This window comes from Sporothrix brasiliensis (assembly GCF_000820605.1).
Source record: "Sporothrix brasiliensis 5110 chromosome Unknown Cont18, whole genome shotgun sequence".
Taxonomy (NCBI): Eukaryota; Fungi; Ascomycota; class Sordariomycetes; order Ophiostomatales; family Ophiostomataceae; genus Sporothrix; species Sporothrix brasiliensis.
In genome coordinates, this window is record NW_024467137.1 from 532049 (window position 1) to 545825 (window position 13777).

General features: G+C 57.2%; 6 protein-coding genes across 6 annotated transcripts; 3 read left to right on the top strand and 3 right to left on the bottom strand.

Annotated features, from left to right (window-relative positions):
* Window positions 1-452: 452 nt before the first annotated feature.
* SPBR_01879 (uncharacterized protein) lies at window positions 453-1477 on the top strand (the record flags this gene model as incomplete). Its single annotated transcript, XM_040760189.1, has 3 exons — window positions 453-654; window positions 712-783; window positions 858-1477. The coding sequence occupies 3 exons, from the start codon at window positions 453-455 to the stop codon at window positions 1475-1477; spliced, it is 894 nt and encodes a 297-aa protein (XP_040619123.1).
* A 499-nt stretch (window positions 1478-1976) lies between these two features.
* On the bottom strand, window positions 1977-3098 carry SPBR_01838 (uncharacterized protein; the record flags this gene model as incomplete). Its single annotated transcript, XM_040760148.1, has 1 exon — window positions 1977-3098. The coding sequence occupies one exon, from the start codon at window positions 3096-3098 to the stop codon at window positions 1977-1979; it is 1122 nt and encodes a 373-aa protein (XP_040619124.1).
* A 2489-nt stretch (window positions 3099-5587) lies between these two features.
* Window positions 5588-6169, bottom strand: SPBR_02066 (uncharacterized protein; the record flags this gene model as incomplete). Its single annotated transcript, XM_040760375.1, has 1 exon — window positions 5588-6169. One exon carries the CDS (start codon window positions 6167-6169, stop codon window positions 5588-5590), a length of 582 nt encoding a protein of 193 aa, XP_040619125.1.
* A 928-nt stretch (window positions 6170-7097) lies between these two features.
* On the top strand, window positions 7098-8528 carry SPBR_01687 (Cys-Gly metallodipeptidase DUG1; the record flags this gene model as incomplete). The annotated part of the gene is made up of 1 exon (XM_040759997.1): window positions 7098-8528. The coding sequence occupies one exon, from the start codon at window positions 7098-7100 to the stop codon at window positions 8526-8528; it is 1431 nt and encodes a 476-aa protein (XP_040619126.1).
* A 316-nt stretch (window positions 8529-8844) lies between these two features.
* On the bottom strand, window positions 8845-10293 carry SPBR_01678 (uncharacterized protein; the record flags this gene model as incomplete). Its single annotated transcript, XM_040759988.1, has 1 exon — window positions 8845-10293. One exon carries the CDS (start codon window positions 10291-10293, stop codon window positions 8845-8847), a length of 1449 nt encoding a protein of 482 aa, XP_040619127.1.
* A 2110-nt stretch (window positions 10294-12403) lies between these two features.
* Window positions 12404-13565, top strand: SPBR_01822 (ornithine decarboxylase antizyme; the record flags this gene model as incomplete). Its single annotated transcript, XM_040760132.1, has 2 exons — window positions 12404-12557; window positions 12667-13565. 2 exons carry the CDS (start codon window positions 12404-12406, stop codon window positions 13563-13565), a joined length of 1053 nt encoding a protein of 350 aa, XP_040619128.1.
* Between the last annotated feature and the right edge of the window lie 212 nt (window positions 13566-13777).

The window sequence follows — 13777 nt, forward strand, 5'->3', positions numbered from 1 at the left end:
TCTGCCTCTTGTCTGCCTCTCGTCATTTTCCAGATTTTTGGTGTCTTGTCCCACCCTCTGATATCTCCCAGCTACGGCCTTCTGCCAGACGTAATGAATCCCCTCGTATTATTGCAGCCTTCGTTATTCGTGTCGTAGCCCATGAATCTTCTTTTCAGCTTGTGCAAGTCCACATTGTTTGCCTGTGTCCCACTACACTTCTTATTGGGACTTACCTATATGTTTTATTTTTTTTTTAACTTATCTTTCGTACCCGTAATAGACTCCGTCGTTGGTTGTCCGTTGTCGGTCTATATAACATGACAGGTCAGCCACAGACACCCGTCCTTGTATCCCATCCCCATACTGTATTTCCCGTCCAACCCCTTGCACTCTCTTCCACGTCACTCTCCGATGCCCATATGCCCAACTGACGCATTCTTTTTGTGTCTTTACCCCCCTCACTTCTCATAATGCGCTTCGCTACCATACTATCTGCCACCGCCACCATGGCTGGCATGGTTCGGGCCGCCCACGGCGACGGCGACGAGGGCAGCATCATGGGCCCCGTGGCGTTCCTATGGCCCGACGACCGGAACTGGTCTGCCGCTGCCGACAACAATGGGCCCTGCGGCAGCACCGAGGGCGTCACCAACCGCACATTGTTCCCACTGTGTACGTGTGGGACCGAAAGCGAATCACTCGTAACAACTGGACTCTGCTAACCATCAGCCCACGGCTCTGTTGCCCTCTCCATTGCCGACGAGGCCTACAAGGTCGCCTTTTACGTTGCTTTTACGAACGGTGCGTCCAAGACTATTCCACCCACGTGTACAATATGTCATCGCCCTCCTAACTAACAAATTAACAACGCGTAGACCCCACTCGTCAGACCGAGTTCCAGGAGCAAGTCGTCAACAACGTCACCGAGGTCGCCCCCGGCCACCAGTGCTACAAGATCGACCCCGTCCCGCCGTCCACCAAGGCCGGCACCAATGCCACCATCCAGCTGCAGTACTGGGCTGTGTACGAGGGCGAGAACAACAACCAGAACGAGACGTTTTATGCCTGCGCCGACATTACCTTTGTCGAAGACGCAGACATCGTCGGACCTGTGCCGTGTTTCAATGTGACGGCCTCCGATTTCAGCAGCGAGGGCTCGTCGTCCACCACGGCTGCCGGCAGCGACGCCACCACGGGCGCCAATGGGCCGGGTTCGGGTTCGAGTGCTGTTCCTACGACAGCTTCCTCGGCCGCCTCAAGCACATCGTCCGACGCGAATCCCGCCTCCGAAACGAGCGGCCTTGCGGCGGGCGCCAAGGCCGGCATTGCCGTCGGCTCCATTGCCGGCGTTGCTGCGCTGGCGGCGCTTGGCGTCTTTGTGTACACCCGCAAGCGCCGCACGGGCTACCTCGAGCGACGCCGCGCGTCCAAGATCAACGCGCCCATCCCGCTGAACAAGCGCAACCCAGACGGCACATCGGTCACGTCGGCATAGACGTAGGATAAGGCATGCATAAGTCTGTTTGGCCTTTGTTTGCTTTCGAAGTGACAATTTCAAAAATCAGGAATTGTTTTCCCGTGTACATCGCCGCATAAGAACTAAGTAGATTGATAATTGTGAATATATAGCAGAGGCGGAGAGCACGCTGGTATCTGGTAATGTTGCTGGTTGTTCCATAAAATTTATTTTATTTTACTTAATGTCGGACTTTATGGAATAATATAAAATACATGTTAAAATACCTTGAGTTCTCAATATTCTGCCCAATAAAAGGTGACTTTGCTTATCGTTACCTGCGTTCATATCACTGTTGCACGTTTGTCACCATTGTGCGTTTCCAATTTTGTTTACCAATGCAGGCTAATGCAGCACAACGATAAGGTTCCGTCGCTAGCTTTTACGCAGTACTTTCGTGAGAGATGATTTGTTAATTGCTAGAGAGGCTTTATGCAGTCTCCCTCCTTCTATCATTATTACTTTGAGAAGCATCCGTTTACAACCGCTCACTCAACGTCTCCAGGACCAGCCTCTCCTCCGGCCGCAGGTTCATGAAATCTGGCACGACGACCCGGTTGCGGGTGATGACGACGCGGGCATGCTCGTGAGACGTCGCGACGGTGGTCGTCCGCGGGCCGTTGTTCGAGCGTGAGTGCGTGCGGGTGAATGTGACGTGGCCCATCCCGGGGTCGGCGACATCGGTCATGCCGAGCTCCACATCTGTGTCGTCCTGCGGCGCGGTCCTGCGTGGATTTTCGGGATTTTCGGCATCGTCGGTATGTTCGGGCTTCCCCGGCCCGGTTGCTCCACGCGCCGACTTGTCCGTTCGTCCGATGGCGGGCTTATCGTGCTGGCTCGCGTTGCTCGCCGTGGACGACGCCGGCGACGCCGACAGTGCCGATGTTGTCGAGTGGCGCGTCCAGAACTGGCCCACCTCCTCGGGCGCCCACCAGTAGATCGGGTACCGCCGCTGCACGTTGTTGATGAGCAGCGCAATCGCCTGCATCAGCACCGACCCCAACAGCACGGCGGGGATCAGGCGCCAGCCAATGTGGTAGGCGTTGTTGTCGGCGACGGCAATCAGGGCCGTGGCGCCGGCCGGCGGGTGCACGGTGCCCGTCAGGGCCATGACGGCCGTCGCCGCCGCACAGGCAATGGACCCGGCGAGCCAGCGCAGCGCCTCGAAGCGGGCGGGCGGCAGCAGCGAAAAGAGGCGGGCGACGGCGACGCCGATCACGGACGACAGGAGCTGGCCGACGACGGCATTGCGCGGCTGGGCCAGCGGGGACTCGATGGCGTAAAACTCGAGGACGGCGGCGGCGCCGAAGCTGCCAATGGTGATGGTGGCGCCGTCGACCCCGAAAAAGGCGGAGACGCGGGCGTCGACGACGTTGACCACCGACACGCCGCAAAAAACACCGACAAACGCCCAGGCAATGACAATCAGATTACCGATGCGCCCGGGGTGCGGCGTTTGTGGCGGTTGGCGATAGCCGAGGAAGTGGCCGAGCGGGCGCGGCAGATGCGGGACCACGGAGGGGGGGATGAAGCGGTTGACGTAGTCATCAATGTTGAACTGCCAGGCGGCGGCTGTGAAGAAAGAGGACCGCTTGTGCATGATGGGCGATGGGAGCGTGGATGTGGCAGAGTGAAGGGTGGACGTGGGTCCAGAGCGTCGTTTATGTAGCCAGCCGTTGGGAGACGAGGATGGCGATGTTTTCTTTTGAGAGGGTGATGAGCAGCTCTCTCTGCAGGACTCGTTACTGATGTTGTTCCGTTATGTTTGTCGTGACATATCCTGCTTCTGTCAGCACCCGTCCAGAGGAATATGATCCAACGATGGCGTCCTGGCCTCGGTTTTTCGAAAAGATAAAGTATTAGAGCGCTCAAAGTTCTTACCATTGTCATGGAGTTGGAAGGCGAATTTGATATGGATGGCGGATTGCCGTCGTAAGGCAACTGACCGAGAATGTACTTCCGCCTGGCCAATGCAGGAATGGGCAGATGGAAGTCCAGTCTTTTCTTTTTCGATCGTCGAGAAGCAGAAATGGAAATAAACAGCCGGCGGCGAGTTTCGTTTCGTTTCTTTCCTTCTTTCTCTTTTTTTTTGTTCGTCTTCATGTCCTTATGTCTGTGTCTTTGTCTTGCCACTCCAAAGGACGTAACTCGGCAATTCGGCCTCGCCAGAAACGGGTGGATGTCGTCCCTTTTGCGGGCCCACGGACGGCCTTACCCGCCGACGGTTTAGTGCGAGGCGGCCGAGCGGTCGAAGGCATTCAACGTCGGTGCTGACCACTGCTGGTCGATGACGAGGTCGAGCGGTCGAGCGGTCGAGCGGTCGAGCAACAAAGAAGAGCAACTGACCTCGCAGAAATCACGGATTACACAGAAATCACAACGAGGAACCAAAGGAACGGACAGCGCTCGGTTTACAAATCTGGTGCCGCCGGCGACATAGAAAGGACGCCGGTGAACCTGGAAAAACAGTCAACGCCTTGCAAGAATTGCATTTCCACGGAACCGTGCATTTCATACGGAATTTTCGCTTGCTGGCGATCCGGGAAATGGGGCAACCGGGAGCCAAAATGGCGATTGGTACGTACCGACTAATCCTGCCGAAAAGTCGTGCTAGTGGCCTACGCCGTATATGGAACGAAGGCTTGTCGGTGCGTTCATGGTTATAAATTCCACATCCGATAAGTCATCACCAAATCGCCAAATCGCGAAATCACAAAATCCGAGGACAAGAAACGACACGCGAGCCTTTTGTACACCGTCCCGACCGTTCCTGACACACAGTGGACGAGGCTCTGGTCGTCTTCATGTACTTACAGTCTGGCGTGTGTGTACTTTGCACGCCGGAGATGTCAAATCGGACTGTCAAAGCGACCACATTGACGTAACGCAAGTACCCAATATATATCGTAATTTTTACGTATTAGTGTCGCGGTTGACCCGTACAAAGTGGATACGCCGTGTCGAGAGCGACGTGAAGTAACCAATGCGGAGAGGACCCGCTACAAGAGGCTACACTCAGCAGCCAATAGCCAGTTCGCATCCTAACAATGCTGACCTAAGAATGCTGACATAAGCAAACAGGACAGTTTGGAAACGCTGCATCAACATCACCAACGTCACGATCGTTGCAAGCAGCGTCGTAATCAGAAAGTCTTTGGCTATGGGTTAGAATGATGGTGATAGTACACCGGATCGTTGTCGTTGGTGTCGTCGACGGTGACTGGGAAAAGGCAAGTATGAGGAACAGATAGAAGACAACGAAACCTCGCAAGGACGAAGCGAGAAATGAGAATGAGAAACAATAGAACAGTCACTCGACTCTTGTCTTGTTTCTTAGAAAGAAAATCAAATTGATACAAGACTTGGAATTCAAGAGGGACATTTCCGGCTTTCACGGGCTTTGATGACATCTTAATACTCTATACCTGGATCTGGATCATCCAGATCATCGCTGTATTATGCGCAAGACAACGCTGCCACCAATGAACAACCTAGACACCGCCTCTAAGGAAGACGGCTCATCTTAATATGACAAGAAGATTGTCTTTTTTCTGCTGTATCACAAAGAAGCTCAGTGGAGTAAGTATCCAGAAGCCGTGACACCTGCACCGTAGACACGCTTCCAGGCTTCGAAAGCCATACTGGGGGCATTGTGTCCTTGGAGCACTGGCAACCAGCATGAATTCATTCATGTAGAGCTCTTCGACCTGTATATGCGTCATCGCACACTCAGTGTATGGACTTTGGCAAATCGCGCAGCCCTGGTCATCGATTGCTGCCACTCTGCAGCAAGGAGTGGCCCATATGGCGCCGATAACGATGTACGAGGCTGGAAGCGAGGTGTAGTGGATGGCCATTACACACCGCTCTGTCAGGAAGATGCTGTATCCTCGAGCATCGGGCTTCCGCCTCGAAAGCCTGCGGGAGATTGTGCATAGTCTCCTGCATCGCCCGACATGACCGTTCACCCTTGCGGCTGTGAAAGCCTGCTGTGCCTTGGCAATGGTAGAAAGGTTTTCACATCAGCAAGACAAGTTCATGTTCACTCGTGGCCAACCTGCCCGTCATTGTGGCTTCCCTTCGTTCTCATCAGTCAAAGTGGCTGGACACGTGGTGTGAGACGGCCGCCTCGTCGCCTTCAAAGTCGTTGCACACTGGGCATTTCGTCGTCGCCACAGCCGGTGCCGTCACAGTTGCCGTTGCTGCTGTCGTCGGGCTGTCTGTGTCTGCCGTTCCTGGCCCCGTTCCTGCCCTGTTGCCGCCTCGCCGTTTATGCTGCTTCTTCGCTGGGCGTACGTATGCGTCCAGGCCAATCTGCTCGCGCGGTGCCCCATCGACGTCGGCGGCAGCGGCGGTAGTATCAAAACCGGAGGCCCCGAATGCAGATGCCCCAAACGCGGACGCCGCTGATACATATGCGGGTGCGGTGACCATGGATGCGCCACCGTGACCGCCGTCCCCGCTTCCACCAGCCCCCGCCATCGTCTGCACCCGCCCGACCCGGCCGTCGCTGAGCCGCACCTTGATCCCCCGCGGATGGTTGCCGCGTGTCAGGACGTTCTGCACCATGCCCTGCACGGTGCGGCCGGTCGGCTGGTCCTGCTTGAGGACGATGTTGACGTAGGCGCCGGGGACGACCTGGGCGATTGTGGGGACCGACTTGAGCGTCATCCTCGGCCGCATCGTCCGCTGGGCGACGTTGGGGAGGTTTTCGTAGATATCAGTCCCGTCGTTCTCGGAAGAGTTTTGTCGGCCGATCGATTAAAACGTAACGGTTTGTCGTGGGGGGGAATATGTGACTACGTTGTTGAATTTTTTGGTTGACGTTTTAAAAGCTTCGAGAAATAAGCCGAGCGAACCCCTGTCGCGACTCCGCTAATCGTTGAGTCCCGCTGTGGCCCTCTAGTTGCCTTCCTATTTCGGGTTTGCGCCATTCGTCAGTGCGTCTCAGTGGACTTAGCACGCTGTATTAGTGGATGCAATGAAGCTACCAAGGCACTGAGCCATTCGACATGTTTTGCAAAAGCCTTTTTGCTCAAGGCGGGGTAGTTTTTTTTGCACGGCTTGCAACGGGACAGTCAGAGACCAGACAAGGCACTGATATGCTGGCCGTTGCTGACCGTTGCTTTGTGTCTTGTCCATCACTCTCACGGAGAACTACTCACTTCCGTGCTCGTTCCCCTCGCTCCTTCCTGCTGACCTGTTAAATCCATTCCTGCCTCTGCCGGCTTATTCGGTGTGTATCTCTCGCTCTCTACCGCTCATCGGCATGCCCCGCCCGGCTCTGTCGCTCTTGCCACCTTCCCGATCAATTCAATCGCACCTTCCCCTTAGGTTGACCCAGCGCCGGTTGACGTTTAGTCCGCGCCGTCTCTTCGTATCTAGCTCTCCTGTGCACGTGAACTTTCCCCCCTCTGCGATCCCAAAGAATTTGAGTACCTCGCATCTCTCCTCAAACAACAACAATCCAGCCATCCTACCGTCCCCCATATCACAACACACGCCTGTGCCCCCTGCGCTCCCCCGCACCTACTTCCGCACCTACTTCCGCACCTACCTCACCGACGCCATTCGCGCCCACCAAGCCCGCAAAGTCACCATGGCGCCCCAGCTCGACGGCTTCTTCAAGCAGGTCGACGACCTGTCCGGCCACTTCATCGACCGTCTCGGCAAGGCCGTCGCCATCCCCTCTGTGTCCTCGGACGCCGCCCGTCGCCCGGATGTCGTCCGCATGGCCCACTTCCTCGAGACCGAGCTCAAGGCCCTGGGCGCCGAGGTCGAGCTCCGCCCCCTCGGCAAGCAGCCCGACAACCCGAGCCTCGACCTCCCCCCCGTCGTGCTCGCCCGCTATGGTCGTGATACCGCCAAGCGCACCATTCTGGTGTACGGCCACTACGACGTGCAGCCCGCCGAGAAGACGGACGGCTGGAACACGGAGCCCTTTGAGCTGACCGTCGGCGAGGACGGCCGCATGCTGGGCCGCGGCTCGACGGACGACAAGGGCCCCGTGCTGGGCTGGCTCAACGCCATCGAGGCGCACCAGAAGGCGGGCGTCGACTTCCCTGTGAACCTGCTGATGTGCTTTGAGGGCATGGAGGAGTACGGCTCGGAGGGCCTCGACGAGCTGATTGAGGCCGAGGCCAAGAACTTCTTCAAGGACGCCGAGGCCGTCTGCATTTCCGACAACTACTGGCTCGGCACCGAGAAGCCGTGCCTGACGTACGGCCTGCGCGGCTGCAACTACTACGCCATTGAGGTGTCGGGCCCCGGCCAGGACCTGCACAGCGGCGTGTTCGGCGGCACCGCCCAGGAGCCCATGACGGACCTGTCGCGCGTGCTGGCGACGCTCGTCGACACGGACGGCAAGATCCAGATCCCCGGCATTGCCGAGCAGGTGGCGCCCGTCACGGCGGACGAGGCGTCGCTGTACGACAACATCTCCTTCACAATGGACACGCTGCACGAGTCGCTCGGCAGCACGACGACCATCTTCGAGGACAAGAAGTCGACGCTCATGGCGCGCTGGCGCTACCCGTCGCTGTCCATCCACGGCGTCGAGGGCGCCTTCTCGGCCCCCGGCGCCAAGACGGTCATCCCCGCCAAGGTCATTGGCAAGTTCTCCATCCGCACCGTGCCCAACATGGAGATTGACAAGACCAACGCGCTCGTCTTCCAGTACGTCAAGGACCAGTTTGCCAAGCTCGGCAGCAAGAACACGGTCAAGGTCAGCGCCCTGCACACGGGCAACTGGTGGGTCGCGAGCCCCAAGCACTGGAACTTCTCGGCCGCCGCCAAGGCCGTCGAGCGCGTCTGGGGCGTCGCCCCCGACTTTACCCGCGAGGGCGGCAGCATCCCCGTGACGCTCACGTTCGAGCAGGCCACCGGCAAGAACGTGCTGCTGCTGCCGATGGGCAGCTCGACCGACGGCGCCCACTCGATCAACGAGAAGCTGGACAAGCGCAACTACATTGAGGGCATCAAGCTGCTGGGCGCCTACCTGCACTACGTGGCCGTCGAGCCGACGCAGTAGGGGTGGGGCATGTTCGTTGCAGTGACATTGCCTATTTCTCGATTACACACAATTGATATGAGTTGATTGCATTCTCTCTATGACCTGACAATATCCAATTTACTGTGAAGACGGCGGAGACTAAATGTGCGAAGCAAAAACAAAAGTAACCAAGAAGCAGCATAGGAAAGGTATACAATCAAACTTGCGTACATGTGCAAGAATGAGAGAGGGTATCGGGGTATTAGTGTATGGCAAGGCATAAAATAGAACCAATCAAAACAAAACGCCCAAAAACGTCAAGGAAAATGCAGACCGGTCGTCACACCACACGACCTCACTTTTTGAAACTCTTTAACAGCAACTCGGCCCGCTTCGCGGCCCGGCGCCGGGCCACGACGTCGGCGTCCCACGTGCCCATGAAAATGTCCTCGCACTCGTCCTCGTCTTCTGAGTCAAACTCGATGAGACCGTTGCGCTTGGGGGCGTAGACGTCGCTGTCGCCGTCATCCTCAGAATTCCCTTCCTCTTCAACGTCAACCGTAGTCTCACCGGTACGGAGCCGTTGGTAGCGGGCCATCAACTGCCGCACCGCCCCGAGCGGGTCGCTGATGGGGGAACGGGCAGTCTCCAATTCGTCGTCCGCAACGCCCTCTTCTCCCTCTCCGCCCGCTCCGCCCACCCCGCGGGCATCACGCAAAGGCACATCCTCCCAACTGTGGTACGTCGCCAGCCGCGCAATCTCCAAAATAAACTTGCCCACCTTGTACCGCTGCGCCGGGTCGCTCGCATCCACGTACTTCCAGCCCAGCTTCGACCGGCACACAGCGCAGTAAATGTCGGCCACGACGTGGGCGCCGGTGACGAGGCGGCGGTTCTCGGAGCGGCCGATCAAGATGTTGGGCAAATCGCGCGCGCGGCCCGGCTTGAGGCGGAGAGCGTGTCCGCCACCTCCGTCGTCGTCGTCATCATCATCATCACCATCATCGTCGTCGTCGTCATCGTCATCCTCCCTGTCACTCCTCGCTTCTTTGACCTCCGGAGCAAAAAGGTGACTCGGCGATGTGGCAGGTGCCGACACGAGATAGGCGCGGCCATGGCGACCGGTGAACCCCTTGGAGACGACCTGGGCAGCAAAGGCGAGGTCAGCGGAGCAGCGGCGGCAGCGTAGGGTCGTGGGGAAGACGCGCTGGATGTGGCGAGCAGGCGCGGCGAGAGGAGCCGTCTGTGTTTGTATGTGTGGAGAGCGAGAGGGACGACTGTCCTGCTTTCGCAGCGTCTCCACTTGTGGACCCGACTTGTCCATGGACGGGGCTGCCGCGCCTGTCTCTAGTGGCCCGTCGTCATTGCGGAACGCGGCAAAGCCTGGCTGTTGGTAGTCGATGGTATCAAAGACGGGAAATGGCGCGGCTATGGGGCCACCAAAGAGGCTTTGGGGTGTAACGGAGATGTCAGAGCTGGGCGAGGTCGAGAGGGATGTCGACAAGGAAGGTGCCGTAGCTTGGCTGCCGGTGGATGTGACGGTGGCTGCCGACGCTGAAGATGCCGCTGAGGCGACACTAAGCCGATGCGAGTCGGTCACGGCTTCAAAGTAGTCATGGTCTGTGTCAATCGGGGCGGCGCTCGGTAAAGCGATGCTCTCTCGTGGCGACGTCGCCAGGGATGTGGCGTCTTGCGCCGTTGCGGCCGAGACCTTTCGGATCCAGTCGAGGCTGGGAAACGACGGCAAGAGGTATGTCGAAACGGGCCGCAGGCCGTCGTAGTTGTTGCGTCTTATCCTGAACATGTTCGGCTGTGTTGGGTGTGTTCGGTGTGTTGGATAGAATCAGATCAAGCAGAAGAGAAAGATATCACAAAAGGTACGAAACACAGCACGCGACCAAACAAATGAAGATGAAGGCTGAAGATCAATGGCGACAAACTCCAGGAGAAGAAATATTGAAATCGCAACACAAGGCAAGCGTCAATATGTGAAGACAAGAACGAAGCGTTGGGCCAAGACGTAACGAAGTGCGTGCAAAGTTGAGTTCAAAACAAGAATCACAAAGGCAGCAGATGGGACAATGAAGAGGCAGGAGACCCAAAAGACAGAGAGAGAGAAAGCCGGGTGAGCGAGGTTGATATCACCAGACTGCAGACTGGCGCAGGGCCCAACGCACAAAGAAACTCGGTGTGCAGCGGGTAGCACCAAAATCAAAGTAGAGGAAGAGTCGCACCAGCAATCTTCGGAGGGGTCGGAGAGCAGGTGATTGTCAGTGCAGTAAAGCGGAGACGAATGTGTGAATGATCCCAGGCCTGAACCGGCAGAACGATCGTCAAAGACTCGTTCTTTATCCAGGTCAGGCCGAGATCAAAGCTCGGAAACTCTGGAAAGTCTAGGAAGCCAGGGACGTTCGGGTCTGTGTTCAGGGTCTCTTGCATAGAAGGGGAGGCAATATCGTTGGATGTCTTGAGTGGGTTCTTGGTTTCTTGGTTTCTTGTGTGGCTTCTTGTCGCCCAACGTTGTTGTGTTGTGTGCCGGCCTCTGCAGTAACCTGCAGTCACATCTCGTCCCGAGAAGGTGTCATAAAAGAACACGAGAGGCCAAACGACCAAGAAAACCAGCCAGTTATGATGACAACAGCCGCCAGCGATGCAGGTGCGCAATGTCACCCGACGAAAAGGGAAAATTGGAGGTCGAAGGGAGACAAAGAGGAGAGTGGAGTTGGAGAGGGATGACGAACGATGAATGGCAGTTGCGTGTTTCTGCCGCGTGCGGGAAGAGTGGGGCGGGCGGGGTACAAGATGTTGGGCGTGGCGGCGGTGTCATGTGAAGTCACTCCTCGCCCGGGTTACAGGTGACTGTTATCGATAAGAGTTGAACGGCAAAGAGGGGTCGCGCTAGTGTTTTGTGTGGTCTGCTGGTCTACATTCGTATACTATGAACGGAGGCGCCGGGCGGTGAAATGGCAGGGAATGGGCATCGAAGACAACAAGGCCATGGAAGTCGACAATGAAGCTCGACGGGACGGTGATTTTTGTGAAGCAATGGGTAAACGAGTATGAGAGCAACAGGTAATTTGTTCTGCTGTGAGCCGACTCTGGCAATCGCGTTGGGCTTCAGAAACCATTTCATTGCTCCGTCGAATCCGAGCACAACTCCGTTGTCACCCTGAAAGGCAAGCGGTGAAACTCGCCTTGGCACTTGGCACTTGGAAACATGCAAGGCGAGAGAGACCGTCTCACCGCCTTCTTTTGCGTTGTGTTCCATACTGTTGTGGATGACCCTCGTCATGATTTAACGCCTTCTACTTGACATTCACACTCCATTTTCATGCTGTGCAAAACACAAACGTTTGAGATCAGTCTGCAGCCCAACGGACATCTCGTCAACGTCGTCCAAGAACGGCCAAGACGCCCAAGACGACTTCTGGTGGACCAATCCGGACGGCAGCATGTGGACCACGTGACTACAAAGACCCACCCGGCACAGTATCTGACAGCGTCTCGTTGGTTTGCAGCCAATCAAGTGGGCGACACACGGCCACAGGCCCACCAAAATGCAATTTATCATCCGCGCTAGTCCGTTTCCATACATTTTTCACACTGGGGCCTTCCTCGCAACTTTTGCCTCCTTCTGGTCCTTTCCACTACTTATGGCCTCACCCATCCGCTTTGTCTCACTGTGATTCACCATTTCCAACATCACGACTTCATTCGACTTCCGCCGTACCAACACAACCGCAATCGCCTATCAACTCTGTCAACTCATCGCCCTCGTCAGTCTATATCGACTCCTAGACGTTAACGTTACATAACCGTCTCTCCCAAACTCGTCTCCGCCGTTCCTCGTCCTGTCCCCTTTCCACCGAACCTGTCTCTAGACCGTTCCCCATCGTGGATCCCAACCGACTATCATGGCGCAATTACAGTCCAATTTAAATAATAGTAGTAGTAGTCGCTATGGCGAGGGCGCCGTCCGCCAGGCCGACGTCCTTGCCAGCTGCTACGTGATTGATGCTGCGGCCACTCAGCTCAAGGGCCTCCACTACTGCACTACTCCTCTTGCCGGTACGTGTCTTTGTTTTTTTTGTCTTGTCCTCTGCTTCGCTCGCTTTCTGGTCGTTCCTCAGCTAACACCATCAGGGGCAGAGTGGTATTCCTGAGGTCCCTTCCTCAGGACTGCCTTCGCCACCATCAAGCCCCCCCCTCGCCGCCATCTCCGCCACGAACGAGCTGACCGTGTTCCCCAAGAACAAGGCCGGCGCCCATACGACCAGCCGTGGCGGGCACGCTCGACCCAGCGGTCAGGGGGGGGCAACACTGCGGATCAGGGAAGAGTGTGAGAGACTCTTTTGCGAGACCATGAAGACTGTGTTTCTTGGTGAGAGGAACATGGCCAGTACTGGCTCCAGCCTGACGGGTGTTTATGGCGGTGTTCCTCCGTCTGCGTACCACAGCAGCAGCAGCAGCAACGGGGGAGCCGCCCACTACGACTACATCGACAATGTCCACAATGACGACGGCGACGACGACCGCACGCCGCCGGCCGAGGACGGCCCAGGCAGCCTGGGCCGCCGCCGCACCTCGTCCGTCTCCGAGGGCGGCCGCAGCTACAGCTTCGGCTCCAGCGTCGGGGCACGCAGCATTTCGACTGTGGCCTCGTCGGTCGATGGCGACGGCGACGGCGACGGCGACGTGGCCCCTCCGTATGCGGTGCCCGCGGCCTGGCTCGAGCTCTGGGACTTTGTCGGCTGCGGCAGCTTCCGCGGCTTTGTCGCCGAAGACCCGGCCGGCGCGACGTCCCTGTTTGCCTTTTTCGACGCGTCCGTGCTGAGCCGCGACCTCAAGCGCGCGCTCATGGCGCTCATCGAGCTCGCCGACACCGCGCTGCACTGCGCCCACCTCGTCATCTGCGTCGACCGCGGCGGTGCCGAGGCGCTGCCCGACGAGGCGGCGACGCTGCTCAAGGGCCTGCAATGGGCCGGGTTTTCGCTGACGACGCTGGACACGTGGACAGGCGGCGCGTGCGTGGACGTGACAAGTGCGCGGTGGATCTTCATGGGCATGGAGCTGTAGAGGATGACATCTCTCTGTGTGTCCCCGCGTTGCCTCCTGTCGTCAAGTCGTAGCAATTGGGATCGAAGCTTTGGTTCTATCGTTTATGTCTGTGTTTCAGTCACTAGTTTGTTCACCTGCTTCACGAAAGTTGCCTTTTGATTTTCGCTTCTTTGATAACGTCTCTTCTGAATCTCGTCTGTGCTTTCTGCGAATTCGTTTGCTGTTTTTTA